Genomic DNA, 24,049 nt, shown 5'->3' with positions numbered 1-24,049 from the left:
GGCCTGTGGCAGCCATGTTGGTAGGAGAGAGCACCTGCACCTTAGCACTGATTGGCAGTGGTAAGGCGCCCAGAGACCTAGGTCCAACGAAAAAGGTGGTGGAAAAAACAAGGCAAGGGCAAAAAAAACGGGGTAAGACCACCCTAGGGCTGACAGGTCTAACAGCTCCATAAGCGGTTAGAAAGGCGATGAGTCAATGACATGTTTTGACATTGTCTTGACACCACTTACGCTGGGGCAGAGAGAGCTACAAGGATTTGAGTCTAAGTCAAACTCATTAAAAAGGATCACATTTAAATGGTGCTATTTTATGCACACTCTATAGTGTAGCCACTGGATGTTTTTGCAAGTATTCCTAAACAGTGGGCACTCCTCCGTAATGCCTGTACGGGTATAATAATGAGGAAATTTCTTGGCATAACGTAAGGTCTTGTGGAGCAATGCTAGACTCGTGTTTATTTAATCGTTAAACCGGCCTACTGTTCAGAGTTGTATATATATTTTATCTAGTCTTAAAATAGCTAGGACTATTGGCTTTAACAGTGTGTACTTGTTGCTGCTTTTACAAGGAATGATTTGTTGACTAGTGTGAATTATATACACATAGCTCTATGATTACAGGGCTCTCCTGGGTCCGTTTTCTGTGCCTTGGCCAGCCACATCGGAAAGGAGTTGCCCGGCGTCCCAAGTGTTTGTGGGGGGTGGGCCTGAGTATGGCGAGCACGTCTGTGCTGGAATAGGCTGCAGGGGCCGCCTAGTGCAAGGGGGGGGGGCGTGTTTCTGGGGATGCCTTTGGCTCTTCACCGCCAAGGAGGGACTGGGAAAGACTACAGAGACGGATAATGGCCTGCCAGATACAAGCACGGGGCGGAGTCATGGCACCAGGGCCTTGGGGAAAATGGGGCTCAGAAAGGGCTTTCATTCAGAGGGGCTGGGGTCACAAGGACGCTAGGATCCCAAGCGAGATGGGGTCAGAGAACCACATGGGGGCCAGAAAGGCCCGTGGGCCTGGCGGTGCGGGAAGCACGCCTGGTTGGTGCAGCCAGGTGGTGAATGAAGCGACAATGCACACAGTCTAGGTGGCCAAGTGGCTGGAGACCCCAGCGGGGCGCATGACGGATCCAGAACGTTGATCCGAAGAACTAGGGGCATCTCCGACGGTGTTCTCTACATCATAGGATTGTCCACGCAGTACCTCAACTGACCGACCCACTTGGTGGGGCGGGGTGGTGCAGAGTATGATGAATGATGTTATGACCGATCCCTTGGTGTCTCAGGTGAGAAAAGGTTGGTGGTTAGTGTGGTATACACAGGATGTTGGAGCCTGTTGAGTACCAGTTTAACTCAATTGGTTTGACGAGGTAATGGAAGGTGTGGGAGAGTAAACAGAAGGGCGGAAACGGGGGAGGCCAGAAACAAAGCTCCCCTACATTGGGCCAAACTATGCTCCTGGGGTCTCATGTATATGACTTGGTACTGAATTAAATATGGAAACAAGAATTCAGGGACGGTTGTTTTCAAACCCTTGCAGAGGGACATTCTGGCTACCAAAGGGTGTATGGGGCAAGTGCTGGAGTAATTGAATTTAGCGTAATTGATTTCTGCTGGCGTCTATAGTGAGAGGTATGCAGACAGTGGGGGACGTCGATTTTGACTTCTTGTGGTCCTTGATACAAGCTACGGCCTCGATCGATACGGCGAGTGCCTTCATGCATGTTACAAGTACGACCTTTCAACACCAGCCTGTGCAACAAGGGCTGGGTACGCTGAAGTAACTCAGCTGCATTTCAGGGGCTACTTTTGGCTCCCGTGTAGAGAACGCAGACACAATTTTTTGGGGGAAAATTTATTCGGAGTTATGGATCCAGTGGATGGCCTCAAGACAATATACGGCCTCAGGCAGCTGACCCGCTACCTCAAAGACAACAATATCCTGGACCCATCCCAGTCCGGCTTCCGAAGCAACCACAGCACCGAGACCGCCCTCATCGCCGCCACCGACGACATCAGGATCCTTATGGACAAAGGAGAAACAGTCGCCCTCATCCTTCTGGACCTATCAGCAGCCTTCGACACGGTCTGCCACCGCACCCTAACAGCACGCCTCCATGACGCCGGAATCCAAGAGAAGGCCCTGGCCTGGATCACATCCTTCCTCTCTGGCAGAATCCAGAGCATCCGCCTCCCACCCTTCCGCTCCAAGACCACCGAGATCATCTGCGGCGTTCCTCAGGGATCATCCCTCAGCCCGACGCTGTTTATTTTATTTTTATTTTATTTTAATTTCTTGTATCGCGCTGGAATCAATCCCATAAGGGTATCTCCGCGTTTTGCCTGCCAAAAGGTTATCGTAGTCTATAAAGTGCATTTAAAGGGACTGAAATGCCTCCTGGAAGAGGAATGTTTTCAGGGCCTTTCTAAAGGATATGTGGTTGGTGTTCATCCTCATTTCTATGGGAAGTTTGTTCCATAGAGCAGGACCAACCGATGAAAATGCTCGGTCTCCCTGCCTAGCTCTTTTTGTTGTGGGGGGTTTCAAAAGTGCTTGATTACTTGAACGAAGTGACCGGCTAGGTTGGTACAGTTCAAGAGATTGAGAGAGATATTTAAGACTGTCCCCATATAAGCATTTGTGGACCGTGCAGCATATTTTGAAACTAATGCGCTGCCGTATAGGGAGCCAGTGTAGCTCTACCAACAAAGGCTTAGAGGGAGTCCTGGCCGGCACACCCATGACCAACCTAGCCGCCGTATTCTGGACTATCTGCAAACGACCTACCGCATCAGCATTTGCTAGAGTCAGCAGGCCGTTGCAGTAGTCCAGGCGGCTAGTAACCAGGGCCTGCACAAGTGTCTTCCTGTAAGTATCAGGAAGATATGGAAATACTAGTCTTAGGAGGCCAATGGTACAGAAGCATAATCCAGCAATGTGATTGGTATGCTCCTTAAGGGTCAATTTTTGGTCAATCTTAACCCCTAGATTTTTAACATGAGGCTTAGATGTGGGAACAGGGCCTAAGTCCAGTGGCCACCATTCAGGAGACCAGAGGAGGCTCGCCTTGCCGAAGAGCATAGCCTCTGTTTTTGCAACGTTGCATTGGAGGCAATTTGCGGCCATCCAATGTGACACTGCCCTCATACCCCCAGCAAAATTTTCCTTGACTGTAGGGCCAAGGGAGCTGAAAGGGTAGAGGAGCTGGGTGTCGTCAGCGTAGGAAACCGGTATGAACCCATACTTCCGCACAATCTCAGCAAGGGGGGCCACATATACATTAAACAATGTAGGGCTGAGACATGAGCCTTGTGGCACCCCCTTTGTGAGCGCCTTCGAGGTGGAACGATAGGGGCCCAAGCTGACAGATTGTGATCTCCTGGAAAGGAAACTCTCCAGCCAAGATAGTGCTAACCCTCCAATCCCTACTCCCTGCAAGCGGCTGAGAAGGATGTTGTGGGACACGGTATCAAAGGCCGCAGACAGGTCCAACAACACTAATATCAATGAGCCTCCTCTATCCTGTGACATTTTGATCTTATCAGTCACAGAGAGGAGGGACGATTCAGTGCTGTGGTTGGGCCTGAACCCAGATTGTGATTGGTCCAGGCCCCCTGTTGCCTCGATAAATTTGGAAAGGATGGTATTAACGTGTTTCTCAGCCAGTTTGCTAATGAAAGGGAGAAGGGAGATAGGGCGGAGGTTGGAGAGTTCTGACCAGGGAAGGGTGGTGTTTTTCCGTATGGGGTTCACTACCGCTTCTTTCCATGGTTGTGGAAGTTGTCCCTCGGCAAAGGAAAGATTTATAAGCTTCTGAATGGTGGGGCCTAATGATTCCACTAAAGGGGAAATCATTTTTGCAGGGATCAGATCAGTAGGGGAACCAGTCTTCATATTACCAATAAGAGTGGTCAGGTCTTTTAAGGTAACTTCTGGAATTACATGGAGCATTTTATCAGGGGTCTTTATGGGGAGTGTCTCAGGGGCCATAATCTCGAAAGGACCTGTGACTTTCGTAATTTTCCTATATATCCCCTCAATTTTTTCTTCGAAGAACTGGGAGATGTTATTACAGAGGTCTTGAGTAAAAACATCCGGGCTCTCACATATTACAGGGTTGGTAAAAGTCAGTATGATTTTAAATAGCTCACGGGTGGAATTACCTGCCTCTGTTATTTGGGAGGAAAGACTGACTTTCCTTGCTCTTTTGATATTTTTATAGTAGGTGGTCATAGCTGTTAAGTAACGATCTTTGTCTTCCTCCTTATGTGACCGTCTCCATAGTTTCTCCAATTTCCTGCACCCTTGTTTTTCTATTTTGAGGGCCTCAGTATACCATGCTTCCCTTTTAGCTATGGTAGGTTGCTTGACTACTTTCTGAGGAGCCAGAGTGTTAATGGCTTCCATCAGTGAGAGGTCAAATTTTAAAAGAGCTTTCTCAATGTCATCCGAGCTTGTAAGGACTGGCTGTTTCCAGACTTGAGTGAACCAATCAGGAGTAACTTTGTGCCATGGTCTACGTTTAATGGCTTGCATGATAAGGGGATTGGTGGATTCGGGTAAATGGAGGAAAGAAAATTCGAACATTTTGTGGTCTGACCAGTAGATGTATTTAGGGGGATGACAGTAAACATTGGGAAGGGTGGTAAAAATTAAGTCCAGAGTATGGCCACCAGTATGAGTGGGGCCGTTATTACGAAGATGAAGGCCCAGCAGGGCAAGATCTGTTAAAAGTGCAATAGTATCAGGGTGATCAGCAACATCAGTATGAAAGTTAAAATCTCCAAGTAGGATAAAATTTTCATTCGTTTTCATGTGGGGAGCTAGAAGTTCAGTCAAAGCTAGGGAAAACCCAGCATTCGGTCCTGGCGGTCGATACACTAGTGCTCCTTTCCAGTGTACCTTAGGGCTAACTTTTAGATGAAAAATAATTATTTCCATAGTGGGTAACATTACCTGTTCTAAAACCCTAATATTCAGGCTATCTTTATAAACAATGGCGATCCCGCCTCCTATTTTCTCCAGTCGATCTTGGCGGAGAATTTTATACCCCATAGGTATTCCCAAGGTGATAGTTGGAATAGTGTGGGGTTTGAGCCATGTTTCAGTTATGAAACAGATTTCAGGCATAATACTATGTATAGAGTCCCAAAGTTGCATATGATGCTTTGGGAGGGACCTTACATTAAGTAAAAAGCTTTTCCAGCCTTTTGGGGTGTCTTTATCATTGTTAGGGCTCCCGACTATAATGTTACAGTGAGTAGCTTGAAAACCACATTTTAAGCATGGAAAAGGCCCTTCAGGGCAGACTGACAGTCTGTTAGTACATCTGTGTGTGTCCTGGGGTTGTAAAGCAAAGAGGGCATGCGCTGAATACCTTATATTGGGGGCAGTCGTAGACCTGTCCATGATGTAGGGGGCAGAGTGGAATGCCCCAGGCCCCGTCCACTCGCGGACGGGCGCAGACGGGCAACTCTTTGGCTACTCTTCGGCTTTAGCTTCGGCTCCCTCGCGCGCGACAGCTGCGCGCTCGGTAAGGGGCGAGGGCTAAATAGCCCCGAGAAATGCAGGCAACTAGAGCGCTACGCGCTCTAGCAATCAGCCCCACAGGAAGTGCCTGGCTCCCCCTGACCCGCCCTCCGCGCAACGGTACTGGCTACCGCGTCAGACCGGGGCGGGCAGGAGTATAAATCGAGCCCGGGCTTCCTTACTGACCACAAATGTCGTCCTCCCCCTCTTAAACTCAGGGCTGAAGCGAGGTGGTACAGGTATCACTAACACAATTAATGTTTACACGTTTTTAAAATTTCTACAGACACAAAATGCAATTTTAAAATAATTGTATGTTAGGATAGTCTTTCGTTTTAAAAATAAACTGCAGCGTTATCAAATCAACAGCAAACAGTGTAAGATGATTAGCATTTCTCTCAGTGCTACAGCACATCGCAAGGCACAATTCTGTTACCTTTTAGCAAGCAAGCGGATCGGATGACACTGCCACCGTCACCCTACCGCAGCTCGCCGATGTAGTGGCTCCGCCTAAATAGCCCCGAGAAATGCAGGCAACTAGAGCGCTACCCGCTCTAGCAATCAGCCCCACAGGAAGTGCCTGGCTCTCCCTGACCCGCCCTCCGCGCAACGGAGGGCAGGTCAATAACTGTTCAATATCTACATGGCACCTTTCACCCACGTCGCACGACAACATAGCCTCAACATCATCTCCTACGCCGACGACACTCAGCTGATCATCTCCCTCACCGAACACCCCCACACCGCCAAAGCCAACCTCCACAGAGGAATGAAGGCTGTCGCCAAATGGATGAAGGACAGCAGGCTGAAGCTGAATTCAGACAAGACGGAGGTCCTCATCCTTGGCTCAACCCCCTCAGACTGGGACGACTCCTGGTGGCCAACATCGCTAGGAACAGCCCCAGAACCCACCAACCACGCACGCAACTTAGGGGTCATCCTCGACTCCGCCCTCACCATGACCAAGCAGGTCAACGCCGTCCCGCTTCCTGCTTCAACACCCTCCGAATGCTCCGCAGGATCTTCAAATGGATCTTCTCCGACACGAGAAGAACCGTCACCCAGGCTCTTGTCACCAGCAGACTGGACTACGGGAACGCCCTCTACGCAGGAACAACAACCAAGCTCCTGAGACGGCGGCAACGCATCCAGAACACCTCGGCACGACTGATCCTCGATGTCCCCCGACGCAGCAAAGGCCTGCACTGGCTCCCCATCAACAAGAGGATCACCTTCAACCTCCTCATCCATGCACACAAAGCCCTACACAATGCCGGACCAGCATACCTCAACGACCGACTCTGCTTCTACACCCCCACCCGCAGCCTCTGCTCTGCCACCCTCGCCCTCGCCACAGTTCCACACATCTGGAAAACCACCACCGGCGGCAGATCCTTCTCCTACCTCGCAGCCAAGACTTGGAACACCCTCCCTACTGGCCTACGACAAACCCAGGACCTGCTGGCCTTCAGAAGACTTCTCAAGACCTGGCTCCTCGATCAGGAGCTACGCTTGTCTCAGGTGTGGTGGGGAATGTGAAGCCAGGTTATGTGCGACCACATACAAATTAGGGGGCGGGATGGTGATTTGATTCGGAGTTGTGGATACAGTGGATGGCCTCTAAGAAATCTATAACCTTGATCCATACGGCAAGTGCCTTCCTATTACAGATGGGACGTTTCATCCCTGTTCTGCCAGTACTGCGCATGGAGTTGCAGTAATTGGGGACTGTCTCCTTCAGGATCATGCCAGCAAATGAGGCTATGTGCTTGGGAGGGAGTTGGTCATGGATCCATGGGATAGGCCCATGGAAGTTGAAGTGTTGCACGGGAGACATGAGGACAGAGGGGGTCAGGTCTCCGCTGGGAGGAGAAGAATTGAATTTGAATTTAAAAAGCTTATATAGCGCAACGTACACCATTGCGGTTTCTTGGCGCTTTTGACGGCTTGCAATAACCTAAAAATGGAACATTTAGAGTGGGAAGGCCTGAGCAAACAAAAAGGTTTTCAGGCCCTTGCGGAAGGCTGAATATTGTTTAGAGCTTCGGAGGTGGTCCGGGAAAGAGTTCCAAAATACCGGTGCCAGGAAGGAGAAATTCGAACCTCCCCATTTTTTTCTGGTGAAGCGAGGGACTTGAAGTAAGGACTGATCTGACGAACGAAGTTGTCTGGCGGGAACATAGTTGATTAGAAGGGATGAAATGAAGGCCGGGGCCTTTCCCTTTCTCGCCTGAAAAACCATGCACCCCATCTTAAAAAGTGAGCGTTGCCGGACAGGCAGCCAGTGTAGTTCCTTCAAGAGAGGTGTAGAATGATGGAACCGGGGAAGGCCATATACCAGCCGGGCAGCTTGGTTCTGCACCAGCTGGAGTCTGTGGAGGCTGTATGCCGGAATGCCGTTGTAAAGGGCATTGGCATAGTCTAGGCGGGAGATAACCAGGGCAGACATAATGAGTTTGAGTGCCAACGGGGAAAAGAAACGAGAAACCATACGGATAGTTCGGAGCATAAGAAAGCAAGAGGAAACAACAGCAGCAACCTGTGAGTGAAGGGTGAGCTGGTGATTAATTTTTATACCCAATGTTTTTACCGTAGAAGAAGGAATAGGGGGGGTACCAAGAGTGAGGGGCCAAAAGGAAGAATTCCAGGGGCTGGAGGAGCCACCAGTAAGCACCAACTCGGTTTTATCCGGATTGAGCTTCAGATGGTTGTGGCTCATCCAGTCCCTGATAAAAATCATAATAGACTGAAAATTGGAAATAGCATGAGGGGAGGAAGACAGATCAAAGACCAGCTGGAGGTCATCCGCATAATTATACACCGCGACCTCCAGCTGTTGTAAAGCAAAAATTAAAGGGTAGATGTAAAGATTAAACAATAATGGGGAAAGAGAGGAACCTTGGGGAACACCACAAGTGATCTTCAAAGGGTCTGCCCTGAACTCTCCCAGCCGGACGGCCTGTGTACGGTCCCGCAGGAAGGACGAGAGCCACACTAGTGCTGACCCCCCGATTCCCGCCGCTCCGATACGTGAAAGCAAGATGGAATGATCCACCGTATCGAAAGCGGCGGAGAGATCGAGGAGCACCAGGGCTTGATGTTTATTTTGGTCCCGACCCTCCCTGAGGGTGTTCAGGACCGACACCACCACAGACTCAGTCGAGTGTTTGGGGCGAAAACCCGCCTGGCAGGACGCCAAGCCGCCCGTGGCCTCAACATGGGTGCTAAGCACCGAGGCAACATGCCGCTCAAGAAGAAATGGGGTTCATGGCTCAGTCTAATTATTTGCTTCCTTTATAGGGTGTGAGCGGTCTCGGGAACCATGGGATGGTGACTTAGATGGTGGGGACAGCTGTCTTTCTCTAAGCTACTAAGATTGGAATGGCATATCGCTGGACGAAACTTTGGATTGCCAAGCACTGGACATGATGTGCTCTGGTGGGGAATGAGTGGGTGCAAATGGAGTTTGTTTTTGCCGGTTTGGTTGACCATAGTGCATGAAAGTGGATGTCCGTACATGCTAGTTATACCCCTGGAGGATGAATGATTTAGTCCAGCTCTCAAGGCAAACGCTATTGCAACTCATGGATGAGTGATGTGCTGTTCTTAATTGGAAGCTGGCGGGGACTTGCTTGAGTTGGTCTGAATTTGGGCCTTTGCTGAGATGGACGGGGGCGATGGCACATGCTCCCATCGAGGGCATGAGGATTGAGAGTTTTTGGTCTAGCCAGGGATATAAAGGTGGCAGGCTCTAGGGGTGTTGCAGAGGAGAATGGGATTGTTTTGTTACAGTGGGGTACACCTCTCTGATCTAGAGCAATGCTCACTATGAGTTGGAAGTGAGGGACCTACTAGGAGATTTGAAAGAGAAGTTTGGTGATGAGTGAGTGCAGGGTCACTGTTTTGCGGTATGTTTGGGGTGGGGCAGTAAAACGCCCTCCAGAGTTTTCCTGGGTGGAAGTAGTTAAGGGGGTGGAGAGTCAGATGCCTGCGTATCCACCCCGGGGGACTGGGGGGTAAGGAGCATATGCGAAGGAAGATGGTGTGTGGGATGCCTGGGACAGGACAAAGAGGCTTCATTGGAGGATGTTTGGGTAAAAGAAGTGAGAAAGAGGCTGGGACTGGAAGGAGGTTATTGAGAAATGGTGAAAGGAGGAGTGAAGCAAGATGGGGTGCGGAGGTGAACATGCACGCGGAGGCAGTTGGTGCTGGCCTGCTTCGCTCCAGGGGACTCGCAGCTGAACTGCCAGCTGGTAAAATTCCTAATGAAGGTAGAGAAGAAAATGGCAACACAGGAGAGTCTGGCACCTACCTCCCAGCTCACTATTAACTCTCCGGGAGGGCTCCTAGTTAGACTATAATCGCCTTCGGGCAGTCGCAGCCTGATTGTGCACGTGCCTGCTGTGAGGTACACATCGAAATCCACACAGCCATACTCCAGAATCACCCTGCCGTACTTCACCAACTAACTCTTAAGTGGTCACATTAATCTATTGCGCCTCACCAGCGGCTAACGGCTAAATAACACCATTGTTTCGCACACTCTGGGAAAGGCCGGCCGAACGGGTCTGAATCTGCACAGCTCGTACTCCTCTGAACTGCTGCTCCTTAGCCAACGCTGTGGGTTCTATTAGAACTTTTTAACACTCCTACACATTATAGAGATGCTGCTTGCTTTTATTTCACGACAAGGGTTTTTATACTCTTTTAACCCCGCTCACAGCCAGAAATTTTTGTTGTTGTAAGATGCCTAATCTTTTCAAATCTATGTGCACCCCAGCTCTTCACCCATCAAGGGTGCTATGGAGCCTTTCGCCGCTCAATCTTTTATTGTGGTAAAGGGTGGTCAACATGCTAAAATCTAGTTCAGAACGTTTGATCTGTAAGCATTTAGCTAATGATGTAGATTTATTGAAGCCTTTTAAACTTGCTCACCGTCACTGCAAGAATATGTTGTATGCTGTTATATTCTTTAAACTGATGGTTATTTATGTTTTTTATTGTCTGTTGAACTTCATTGCAAGGGTCCTGAGCAATTTAAATAAACTTGACTATACCAAGTGTCGGGAAACCAACAAACGCTAGTGACATCAGGTTCTATTCCTCTAAACTCTGATTCCAGTGAGAGGGAGGTACCGCTTTGTTGGACACTGGTGTTCTGTCTGTCACCTCCAGTGATCTTATCTTCTCAAATCACAATCAAAAATTAATTTCTCTTGAAATCGAATGGTTGAACTGAAGCATCTCAGTTTCTCAGAATGCATGACAACAGTGTAGCAGATAATCAGACTCAGGTGTACTGCAGAATAGTGCACAGAACTGTCTTGATACAGAGGTGATGTTCAGTGGTGCTTGTAGTAAGGGGGGGGATAGGAGTTACAGGGTAAAAGCTGCAACAATGTCAGTCTCTTTATTGCCTGACTCAGTTCTTGGCCCCATGCCCAGGCCTTTTCAGTATTCATGGCTGGAAGCGTGACAAACTTTGACAGATCAGCACAGGTGGGCATTCATTCAAGTAAGTAGCAACATATGCCAGCAGGGAATTCATGGCACAGCTCCCCAGAGGAACCCACATACCACACCCCTTGTACCCACTGGAAATATCAGCATGGCTTTATCTTGGGAAACCTGGCCCCTATCCATCCTCTTAACAATGGACCTCTATCTCCTTCTCCAGCTCTGTGCTCCTCTGAGCCATGGGCACCATTGCCTCAAGAGTTCTCACCACTCAGCAACCTCTGCTCATCAGAGGTCAAAAACAGGAAATGGGTTAAGACGAAAAAATCGAACTCTTCCTTCAGCCACCACTGCACTAGGCCCTCTTTTTAGTTAATCTTATGATGTTTCCATTCACCCAAGGCTGCATTATCAGAAAGCATAAGGTAATAGTACTGACCAAGGCACCCATCAACCATAATGGAAGTTTCATGTAATTCCCAAAAGACAGCACAGCGGTATGTCAGTGATAAACTTGACCTGGGAGAAGAGTCAAACAGATGTTTGCCATCAGTGGCTAAGAGGAGTCCTTTGTGTATGTAATACAACTTTGTAGAGGTAATGGAAGCATAATGCCAGAATATTACTAACTTCGTCAAATCAGGAAGGAACACGATGAACAAATCAACATCCCATGCACTCAGCCTTCCTCCTCTAAGTTGGCTAGAAAAGTGCTATAGCATGCCTTGTCAGCTGCTGCAAAGACCTTTAGTTGAAACGAAAGGCAGATGGTACCTGCATGGGTGATGTTAAAGATGGCATCCCACACTTCACTCCTGGACATTTAGTCAGACCCCCAATTCTATTCCATATCTCTTTCCATAGGCATAGTCAATAGTTCAAAATGCAGAGCATGGCCTTTGGCAACACCCTGTGCTCAGTCCCATGAATAATCTTTGGCTATACCCAGTTTTACAGGGCACAAAGCTTCGTTGTTGGCACCACACCCAGTCTTGAGACCTTTGAGAAACTTAGCAAATCGTTTGGCTAATGATCAATTGGTGTCCGGCAGCACATGTGTCTTTTGGTCACATCTTGCATGCATTACTCCAGAACCCACTGGCCATGACATGGCATTCAGCAATGCCATTAAGCCTAGTCTCTACCTGTCAACAGAAAATGCTGGGTACAGACTGTGGCTGTGCCTACGAGGCTCTGCAATAGGAACTAGCCTCCAGGTACACCATGTACCTATTGCCACTACCCTCAGAGTCACAGCTATGTCTATTGACTCTGGGCTAGGACTGTGGCTAGTCCCAGATGTGAGTGTAGGTCTGCTGGGTCCGAAGGACCTCATGTGGTTATTTAGTGGTCTTACCTTCCCCTCCAATGTGAAAACCCTTGAAAGTAGTAATCGAAAATGTCTCTTTTGTGGTTGAGTTAGGATTCCATTTTTTAAAGAAAATTACAACTTTGTTGGGCTTAACTTTCCACCAGTAAAGTATAGCTCCCTTAAACAGTATTATTTACACTTCATGAAGGAGGCTCTCTCTGTTCCAGTACATAAGCATTGTACCAGGGACAAAACTTTGCACGTTGCTGACCTCCTCTAAGAGTGGGAATGAAAACATTTGAATTGTTGCTCTTAAAACCAAGGTATGAGGGGGCAGATGAGAGGGCAGGGACCGGACCAGTTAGTACACAGTGATGGCACACTGATTGAAGCAATCCTGAAGGAGCAGCGGGTTGTCCAGAAAGCCATTACAACCTTACAACTGAGCTGCCAAAACCAACTAAGCACCAAAGGTCTCTAGGAGCTGCAGAAGAAGTTTAGGACTGCAAATGTGGCAAGCCTGCACATTCACCGCTGACAGTATGCTTAGCATGTCTTAAGGGAAGTGATGTTAATTGCAGGGCCTGGCTGAAGGTAGGCCTAGTGTGCCAAGTCCGCTGGGTGCAGCCACATGTCAAACCCATCTCTCAGTGTGGAGTTGTTTATTGGTTTAATTGTGAAGGTCAGTGGTGATAAGTGATGTCACCAGTAATGCCACTGATGATAGAATTTGTGATATCACCTATTGCATTCTTTGTGCGGTCATTAAGTTGGATTCCCTACAAATATATAGATTAACACTCTACTAGGAACAATCTCAATTACCCAGCATCCAAGGGTTGTATGAGGAAATAGATGTTGCTGTTGATGACCCTTACATGGATGTAAATTGACCGCCGCTTTAAGATAGGGATGCAAAAACCTAAAGAAATGAAGTAGAAGAGAGGGGTACATAAACAAATAAATACAAAGATGATAGAGTAGGTGCATTTGAAGACAAAGATGGAATCTGAGCTTAACCATCCCGTCTACCCTAGGTATAACATTACTCAGACACATTCCTAAAGTAGCTAATGGCACACGATGGCTAGGAATGTGAATCCCAGTAGGAAAGATCACTTTTAACTTAGATGAGTCAACAACTCAACCTGTTGCTTGCATAAGGACTCAACGTCTGAACGTAAGCAACTACCGATCGGTACTTCACACGAGGATGTTGTACCTCCAGAATGGGGCTCCACAATTGGCTCTCCCTACATACTGTAGCCTAACACATACAAGGAAAAAGGCTCTGGAGCCCTGATAACATAACCAGCACTACATGCAGTGCACTATTCAAAGGGTTAATGTTCCTTTGTAAATTATTTCATACCTTGAAACAGAAGTATGAATCTCTCTGCAATAGGTTCTTTGGAAATAGTCGAATGGCAAACCTCCAGTCTAAATTCCATTCGGTGATCAGCAATAGTGGGCTGTAATTTGACGATGGAAGTCATCTCGTAAACATCATCAACCGATCTCATCTTGTTTTCCACATGAGCCTTTTCAATCCGGATGTTGCCTCTGTACCATTCCACTTGAATCCCCTTTGGGAAAAATCTGTTTATCTCACATGATAGTATCACCTCCTTTCCTGGTTCAGGCGCTGTAGGGTAGCACTGAATTGAGCCAACTTTCGGAGCCATGGCTGTTTTAAATTGAAAAAAACAATACAATTAAGAAGACCTGTGCCCTTGACGTCTTAAAAGCTGCAAATTAATACGAGTATGTTCACATTTAGTGCATATTATTTTTTACCAAAGCAGTGCAATAGAGAGGTGGGAGATAACTCAGTGAAAAAGATTTAATTAAGAAAATTTGTCTCAAACAATAGAATGTCAAAAGATATTCAAAGTTTTTATCTTCTAAGCCAAATAATTTTGAGGGAGCACAGAGTGAGAGAAAGAGAGAGCGCAAGAGAGAGAGATGGAATGTGCATGTGTTTATGAAAGGGCGAGAGGAGATACTACAATATAGTCCAGACCTACAGGACACTAGCCACAGCAATCGATTACTATCTATTGATATAGCTAATATCAATGAATCTACATAGAAAATTGGGTGACAGCAAAGAAGGTTAAGAGGGATATATACTTCGATTTTAGCTATAAAGGTGTGCGAGCCTTACATTAAGGATGAGTGCCCAAGTGATACATTAACAAAAATAACCTTGTTTGTAGTTTACCCTTGGTTAAAAAACAGCACAACAGAAAGACTGAATGTAGCAGATAAGCACTGCATGCTAGTCAAAACTAGAAGAAAGACCTCAGAGGAGGAAGGAAGGAGGGTCTGGACTGAAGTATGGACAGTGGGCTTCCCTGACTTTGTGAGATTAAAGGGGTTCCTGCAGGAGTCAATCAGATATAAATACTGTTCGGCTTTTTGTGCGGAATGAAAAGTGTAATAATCCATAAAACAGTATCAGTAGGAATATTGTGTAGGCTTCACAGGCAGAAGGGTCCATTAAGCAAAGACAATCTCTGAAGTGAGAGAATGAGGCAGGAGGGCAAACCGAAAACAAAAGCAGTTTTTATGCCGACAAGCAAGGATAAATGGACTAATGAGTTGAGCACATCCTCTCAAAAACTGCTGTTCCCAAATATATATAAGGGGAGAAAGAACTGGGTCAATCATCTGACTGGAAAGAAACGGCAAGAGGAATAAGAATATAAAACCATTTATACAAACGAAAAAGAAGAAAGCTATAGAAAGAGGAAAATCAAGTTTGCAATTTTTTTTAACTATGGCCCGATGAGGAACAGAGTTAAATATTTAACAGGGAAGGAATTTGGCCCGCTTCAGGTTATAAACCTAATAGCGCCACGTTACGTTTAAACAAATGAAAAACAAAAGAAGATAAAGATAAAAGCCTGAGAAATGTAGTAAGGAGCATATGGTGAAGCACGAAATGTAGAAGGGGAGGAACAATTATGGGGAAGAAAAATGAGGAAGAGAAAGAAATGAGAAAGGGAGACAGAATACACTTCTGGCCCGATTTGGATGTTGGGCAGAGTGCCTGAGGTTTCCTTCCGACCGCCGTATTTTGAATATGGCGGTCAGAAGGAAACCAGCAGGGAGATTCCACCTCTTCCGACGGGCTCTGTCAGCCCATCGGAAATCAGAAGAGGGGCGTAATAGTAATCCCTTCAATGACGGCGGAGCCAGGCTTGGCTCCGACGTCAGGATTACGATGTCGGTTTCTGACAGCCAATCCATGCCAGTTTTTGCAACATAGATTGGCTGTCGGAAATTGAATTTGGGGGCCCCTAGCAGGGCCCCCGGTATTTCAGCCTGGGGGTCTCCCATGGTGCTCCCCTAAACAGGAGGAGGCTGTGTAATTGAATTGAACACTTTACAAAGCCCTACTGCTTATTAACAATATAGATCAAACTTCTATGAATGAGGGACCATCCTAACAGAACACAAACTGAATGCTATCCTTTTTATTGAAAAATCAATTCTCAGCAGGACATAGCATGGTTCTGTGGAAAAATACAAATCTCAAAGAGGGAGATAAATATGAAAGAAGTGGTAATATATCTTGTAGCTGTATATGGGGATTCATTTTCACAGAATGTATTTTCTGGAGATGCAATATTTCTGCATGTGAGAAAATGCAGCATGTCACATTACCTATTTCATGAAGAATATATTCTGATTCCATTGGCTTTGACAGACTCTCATGTTCAACGCGGCAAATTAGTTTCTTCCCTCTATCCTCCAAGGTAAGGCACATGTCATAGTGGCTCCATATGACAAATGGACTGTAACCATTCTGATCAATTTGTTCTTCAGTAAAGTTGCGCATTCCAGACGTGGGTAGATGCTCATCATTTTTCCACCAGGTAATGTTGATAAAACTTGGATAAAAGGAATGAATCCTGGCTTTCAGTCCTAGCGGCTTTTCAAGTTCTGGCTTATCCGGTTCGCATGATATGGCTTCCATTACAGGATATGCTGAGGTCAGAAAAAAGACATTTGACATATCTTTTTGGCAAGCATTTGCGTAAAACATTTAAATGAATATGCGTTCATTCTGGCCATCAAAATACAGATGATATGTGATACTCTATGTAAAACTTGCTATCTGGTAATAATACAAGCAATATGGTCAAATAGAGGATATCAATCATCCATGCTAACAAACACGTGACAGAAAAAAAAAGAAAACACAATATGGATATATTCAAAATGGCTGATCTGTGCATGGTATGCAATGTAGTATATGTCTCTAAGCAATTAATGATCATTCAACGAGAAAACTGCAAAAGTGTAACTTGTATTTGTTGGTGAACATTGATCCACACAATCTAATGAAATACAATATGATCAACATATCACTGAGATAGAAAACAGTAATCCTTCATCCTATTAAAGGTGAAGGTAATACGTGAACTAAGTAAAAAACGTAATATATGACCAGTGTAACAATCTGCATAGTCTGTATATATGTATGCATCAGGTATTTTCACAGCGCAAATATATCTAAAAGGGAGCGGAGCGATTAAATAAAAATTATGTTGGAAAATCATTACAGAGAATACATTAAATAGAACATGTAATGCATAGAATAGAACATTAGTTTGTCTGCTTCAACGAAAGTCCTACAAGAAATTTTGCAATGAAAATGGTTTTACACACCCTTACCACAACTCACTCAAGCACTATACCTCACCCTCAATGTACCTTGAAGTTAAATCTTATCCTAAATATACTTAAAGTTAACCCATACCAAAGTCCATGAACATAGTCCAAGACTTCACCAAACCTAATGTCAAGGTAACCCTGGCCCTAATCCTAACTAGCATCTTTATCCCTAACAATTACTTTTTCATGTACCTCAATTATAACCCTCAATATAACAGTAAACTTAACTTTCACCATGATGCTAACACATATCCCATACCTAAACCTACATCTAACTCTTAGCCTGACATTAAGTCTACCTCTATTTCAAATCACAGTCAAACACTTTACCTTTTTAACCGCAGTGGTAATGTTTTTTTTCCTTTGCTCTCAATTCTTTGTTAACGCAGAACAGTGGGGTGAACTTTGCAGAGCCCACGTGCAAAGGGACCAATCACACTTCAGAGCACCCATTCTGCATCCGAAAATATTAATAGGTGCAAAATATTCAAAATATAGATTTAGAGCATCTGTTTTCAGTTTACCAGCTTCAGGCTTCCACCTTTTCCATTTCCGTCACCATCCTCTTGCCAGAATTAGCTGGAAGGGAATTTCCTGTATTACAAATCTTTAGGAGTGTGCTTGTGCACCCCAGGAGGATGACAAGTACCCTAAGTACTACAATGGTGCGTTTGGGTGCATGGACGGCATGATTACCCAACACCAGGTACAGAATGCTGTTGAGAATCCCAAAGAATTAGCTGGCTCTCAGGGGAGAGATGAAACATCGGATACCAGATGGGAGCCCAATTGCGGTTATTCGTCCTCCCTGGCATGTCATTGACATCGATCAACTGGGGGTTGCCCAGAGAGGAAAGACTGCCTGAAAATAGTGTCTTCACCCTATGCCTAATTGGTGTACACAATCTAGCAGTTACTGAAAAATACTGACCATGGCACTTCTATCGGCAAACTGATGATCTGGGGCAAGGACAACACATTGTAAGCCACATTATCTCTCTGCAAACCACCTGGGTTTCACAAATGCCATTCCCAGTGACTTGTGTGGAAGACCCACCACGCTGAAGCTTTCCAAAGTCCTGAGGTCACTGACGATGAAATTGGCGGTGTCATATTTGTTGACATCATTTATGCCATACGCTTGTCTATAACCAATCTGTTTGTTTCTTCTTTTCATAATGTCGTCGTCTTATGGTTTTAGGAAATGTCTTCTTTCATTGTATCTCACTGGTTACTTGTAAAATGCAATAACACCTACCAGGTATTGTGGCAGCACAGGAAATCATAAATAAATATGTACCCTCATCAGTGACGTTATTACTGATGTCATTTGAGAGTTAATAGATGATGCAATTTGACTTGTCATTAGTGATAATGTCTGCAAGAACTTGACCACCATATACTAAATGTGTGAATTACGGTTTGTGTAGTTTACCATAACTGTCAAATGTTAGTGCTTTTAGGCTCTCCATTACAAACATCACATTATCTTAACTCTGTTAAGGGAATTTCTGATGCTTTTATAACCATGCAGCAATAGTCCCTACTGCTAAATTAGTTATGCAAGGCCTTTGGCCATGCATGGCTAGTATCATTGGAAACGTTCTGATACAGTTGTGAGCAGCCTTTTATTTGGCTGGAATATTTGGTGTTCCCCAAAGAAGAGAAAGGGCTATTATTAGCCTTCTCTACAGACAGTGCATGTCAGTCCTGTTCCCCCCCCCCCCAGTGTGGAAAGTGTACTCTGTCGCTTGTCCCTTCTAGCCTTGTCTAAGCGCTAGAAGAGTTCTCAATGCCTGCAGCCACCATAGACCAAGAGCAGGTTGAAGGGGTGTTTGCCACTCCCAGTCTTGCCTCTTTGCCCAAATGCAAAAACAACAAGGTGATGAATGGAATGCGTGCATTCATCTCACCCACTGGCAATGCTCAAGCCGCATCCCAATCCATTCTTTCCTGCCCACCATGCCACCTTACTTTGGACCCAGCCATCTGCAAATCAGTCTTGACCCTGCTCCTCCTGGAAACAGTCCAGCTCTAACTGCCAGGCCAGGTCCTCCTTGAACTGTAACAGTTCTGGCCTAGTTAGGGCTCTACAGCCAGGTTTAAGTTGGTTCCAGTAGCACAGTGAGCCAAATCAGCCTTGATCCTGCCCCTATGGGAAACGTGGATGAAGTTAATTTAAGCATTTCAGCCATCCCCTTGTTGTTGTTGCAGTTGCCATCCTAAGATTGACATGTATGCTCAAACGTGGGTTCTGTGTTCACTGTGCCACCAGAATCAAGCTATACCTGGCTGATGAGCCATTATGAGGGCAAAACTGGTCCTAGGATGCTTCTATTCTGGTCAGAGAGGACCCGGATTGGCAGTTTGGGCCGGACTGTTCCCATGAGGAGCAGGGTCAAGACTGATTTCCATACAGCTGGTTCCAAACTGAGGTGCATGTTGGGCGAAAAAAGATGGATTGTGATGCGGCCCGAGTGATCACCAGTGGCTGAGATTTATTCAAGCATTTCATCCATCACCTTGTTGATCCCTCTGCCCAAAGGCAGCAGGCTGCCATTTTCACCTCCTAGCTTTAACTAATGGCTGAGAATTTGGTGCCCCGCCGGCCACCCTCCCCAACAAAAAGTTAACAACTATGCCTTAACACTCCACACTTTCAGAAATGAAGCTTAAGGAAGATTGGGATCCTGGAAAGCCGTCCCCTCACCTAGTTCTCGATTTGCAAAGCAGGGCGAACTATTGGTCTCATCTGTCCCGGGCCGCCTTTACCTCTAGCAAAACGAGGGAAAAGGAGTGTACACTGATCATCTATGCAGTGTAGGTTCCTTCTTTAACACAAGTTAAACAACACAGATTTTTCAGTGAGAGTACTTTGCATTAAAAAATGAAATACTGAAAAAGGTGTTGTGTTTGCTTTCTTTTTTAAAACTCTCTTGTAAACTTCAAACAGCGGTATAAAAACACATTAAAACGGAACTTATCATTTCTGGTGCTTCCGACCCCTGTCACCACAAATGCAAACTCCACATGTAAAGTGCTCATTTCTTTCTGACCCTATCTCCGCTAACTGTAGCGCAATTTGGTGCTCATTACTGAATGGGACTATTCATGTTGATTACTGGCACCACTAACGCTTGTTACAGCCTTGTGCCATTAATGTTCATTACAGCTCATACTTATTGGAGGAAATTGATTTTGATTCCTGGTTGGGTGCTTGGAGGCTACCGAGCTTGTCTTTCAACATAAAGAAATCACTGTAAAAATATAGATGATTCGTAACGGTAGAAGGTGGACGTCAACACTGGCTACACTACAGAACAGAGACACGAGATTCAAAGGTAGAACTACTACCCTAACCTTGACTTCCACCCCGTCATCTACTCTTCACAATGTCACACATATTTCGACTCACGTACAAAATGATGGAACAAATATGTACAATAACAAATTACATCAGCTTTTATATTACAAATTCAGTCAATAATACTGCCACGTGGATGGTGCAACAGTATTAATTGTAACAAAGGTAAAATACCCAAAATGCAATCATATATTAAAAACTGAAGAGTAGTTTTTTTACATGAGCATCCCAGCAATCATGTCCTCAATTGCACATGCTTTTGTGAAATACAAATCCATAGTGGCGTACAGAAAAAAACAATCAATTATCATTTCAAGCCTGATCTCACTCCATAAAGTAAAGTTTAAATCGCACAAACTCTTATAATTTCACATATTTCCAAGTTTTATGACAGTCAGTATTAGGCATTTATGCACACACGTGCAAACATGAACACACATTTCCAAAACACTAAAATAAGTGGTAAGGATTTTTGTCAACATCCAGTCAGACTGACATTGAAAACAACTGGTTCGTAAGGAAACATTTAGCTAAATATGGGCCTGATGTAAAATGTTGTGGCTGCAAAGTGACACATATTCCGACCACCTTATTGAATAAGTTGCTTTCCTTCGGTTACACTTTAACTGGTAGAGACAAGATCTAGCTGCAGATTTCTTATCTTAGAATCCTCCCTCTGCAAGTTGGTAGGGTACGTCGAGCGACTCCGCAGCGACGTAGTCTCTCAAATGTGACTTGAACGAAGTCCATACAAGCCATCCCCTGACACGCTGACGTCAGTTCTTTTAGGACTATTCCCACGCAAACAACGCCGAGCTATTAAAAAAAACTATCGCAGGAAACAGTGTGCCAAAAAGGGAAAAGAAAACTTGTATCAACAAGTACAGATCGAAAGAACCTTAGAAGTATGCAAGAGGGGATCTTGGAGGCAACAGTCCCTCAGTTCACAGAGTGGAGAGGATAGGTAGGTCGATAAGGAATCCGCGGCTAGATCTTGTCTCCACCAGCTTAGGCATTACCGAAGGTAAGTAACTTGTTCATCTGACAGACATCTAGTCGCAGATTCCTTATCTTAGAATCTGATACCCAAGCAGTACCATCCCAGGAAGAGGGCTGTGAACTAACCTCACAAAAGATTCTCAACAGAAGAAGCTAGTCTGAAAACTAGAAAGGGACCAGACTATCCAAAAAATGATAGGGAAGCAAGATGCTCACTGAAAGGACTGACCTCCAAGAACGACGGGAGAAGAAAGCCAGAGACCAGGAAACACGGTACAGAACCAGTAAAAGAGGCAGCCCCAAAATGAATGCAACCTAAGATCGGTGAATGCAAGCGGACCAAAGACAAAAGTCCAAAGAGTCCAGGCCCAAAGCCAAATAGGAGCAGACACAAGGCGCTCAACCTCCGTAACACATACAGCGAATAAGAGCACCTACCGATCATCGAGGAAACGACCCTGAGAAACAGAGCATGAAAAAGGAAGCCTCCAATGAAAGAACGATGGAAAAAATAGCGCAATGAATGCAGTAGAGCATCACTAGAAAAATAACAAGAACAATAAAGAAACCGCTCTTAAACAGAGAACCACAAAGGTACAGAAAACCCCATCCGAGTAATGGAACGGGGATGCTCACTGAAGAGAAGCGAGGAAACAACAGCTACAACCAAGAATGGGGAACCAGGTCACCAAGAAAAATGGATGTAAGATGCGGAGACGTACACCATACAGAAGGCCAGACGACCATATGTGCAAACACACACAAAACGATCTGAAGGAAAAGACATCCACAAGAGATGCATGCAGGAGATAGGGACAGCCATGCAGATGCATGCAAGGATAAATGCATAATAGAATAATTATGGATATAAAAAACGTAGAAATCCTCGTAAACACACGTCATACAGGGTAAAGCAAAAGTATATTTACACCTCAGAAGGCAACCTACATCCACCGCCAGTGAGCAGGAGGATGAGAAGTGGAGGAACGAAGGAGACTCCAAGAACAGAGGTAACCAAGGAACGACAGAGACAACACATCCTACCATCATAAAAGAAGAGTTACGACAGTAGCAGAGGTGGAGCTAGAAAGACATGGCTGGGAAACGGAAACATAATGCCACATAAGAGTCAGAAGTGGAAGGCAGTGCCCACTATAGGAGAACAAGGGCAACCGCCCAATAACCAACACCATCGGCTGAGGAAGGATGCAGTAGCAGAAGCAAAAAATAACAGCATATGGAAAGTACACCATGAAGGAAAAGATGAAGAAGAAGAAGACTGCCAGGGTGAGATGAAGGGCTGGTGGAAAGTAAGGGCAACCGATAGTTGATTAGGACAATTGCACACTGCCCAATGTACAAAAATAAGAAACAGGTAAGACACCTGACCAACACTTCATGGAAACCTGATAAAAGTTCAGATATGTCCCAAGAGAATTAATAGAATACCCCACCAAAGAAGGGGGGTGAAATGGAACCTCTTCCATAGAAAAAGGGACACAAGGAAGGCGGGAGTGGAAGGAGGAAAGATACAGGAAACCCCACACTTTTGTGAAACAGGTAAGGATCTGGCAATCAAGGGAACTGGTGTACCAGGTGAAGAGGACTGAAAAGACCAGCAGACACTACAGCTACCCCACGGTGTAAAGGCAGATATGTATGAAGAAAAGCCACCAGAATACCAGATTGCTGGAGATGAACAGTCTCGGGAGCACGAGAAGGCTGGAGTTGTGGAACCCAGGCATTAACCAATACTAACACAACATGAGAAATCCATGCATTCCAGAGAGTAAAATAAAGCAAAGAGAAGGACCACACTGAAAAGGATTGAAAATGAAAATGAAAGCAAATCAAGTCAAGAGATTGCCTTCCTGCGGCACCAGCATAGCTCATATGGACATAAGGGCAGACGAAAGATGAAGGCATAAGTAGCTCACAAAAATACCTCCGGGGCATACAAGTTAAGGTCCTCAAAAACAGGGTACAAGGCTATTTTGCAACCGCTCAACATAAAGAGAAACCTGCCAAAGAGTAAGTAGTCGGGTAAGAAAATTCAAGTGGCAAAAGAGTCAAAGAACAGACTCCCAGGAGACCGCAAAGTATGATAAGTTCCAGGGGCTTAACACGAAACCTGTCACTGACAGCATAATGAGACAAAAAGTACCTGCAGAAAGCAGGAATACCACACTGGGTGTATCCCTGGTGGAGAGAGAAGAACTCCATCCTAGGAAGGTGGAAAAGAGTCAAAACAAGGGGGGAAACAAGTGTCCCCTATGACCCTAGTACAACAACAGACTCTCTACCACCATGACTATCCCTGAACCGTCATAAAGAGGAGTCGACATGTCCACCAAAAAGGGAGGTGCAATCAAAAGCCATGTCAATCAAATGCGGCAATGTGGGATGGTCAGTACATTCTTTCATACGCAGTGGGCTGCCCTGTAATACTGTCATATTGGAAATCAGTCATGACCATCATCACGAGGGTGAGTGGTAATCCAGTCCCTACAGAGCCCAAATGCTGCCTGCTCAATATCTGGGAAGCGACGGACTAAGGTCGTTGCAGACCTGGGCGACCCTGGGTATGATGTTGGCCAAAAGGAACATTGCTAAACACTGGGGTGTAGCCACCACGCCCATACTCACGGAGTGGTACAAAGATATGGACATGGCCATGGTGGTGGAAAAGACCGTGGATATGGGCGCAGAG

At 45.7% G+C, this 24,049-nt stretch overlaps 1 protein-coding gene across 1 annotated transcript in view; it reads right to left on the bottom strand.

Annotated features, from left to right (window-relative positions):
• The window catches only part of LOC144822970 (uncharacterized), a 334,437-nt gene that overhangs the window by 70,997 nt on the left and 239,391 nt on the right, over window positions 1–24,049 (bottom strand). Inside the window, exons 7-8 of the mRNA XM_078681057.1 lie at window positions 15,963–16,286; window positions 13,663–13,977 (exon numbers count right to left, since the gene is read on the bottom strand). Coding sequence (XP_078537183.1) covers window positions 13,663–13,977; window positions 15,963–16,286 — 639 coding nt within the window. The remainder of the gene's footprint in view (window positions 1–13,662; window positions 13,978–15,962; window positions 16,287–24,049) is intronic.

Source organism: Lissotriton helveticus, chromosome 3_1 (assembly GCF_964261635.1).
Source record: "Lissotriton helveticus chromosome 3_1, aLisHel1.1, whole genome shotgun sequence".
Taxonomy (NCBI): Eukaryota; Metazoa; Chordata; class Amphibia; order Caudata; family Salamandridae; genus Lissotriton; species Lissotriton helveticus.
The sequence above is the reverse complement of the archived record's forward strand: the minus strand, read 5'-3'. Positions and strand labels throughout refer to the sequence as shown.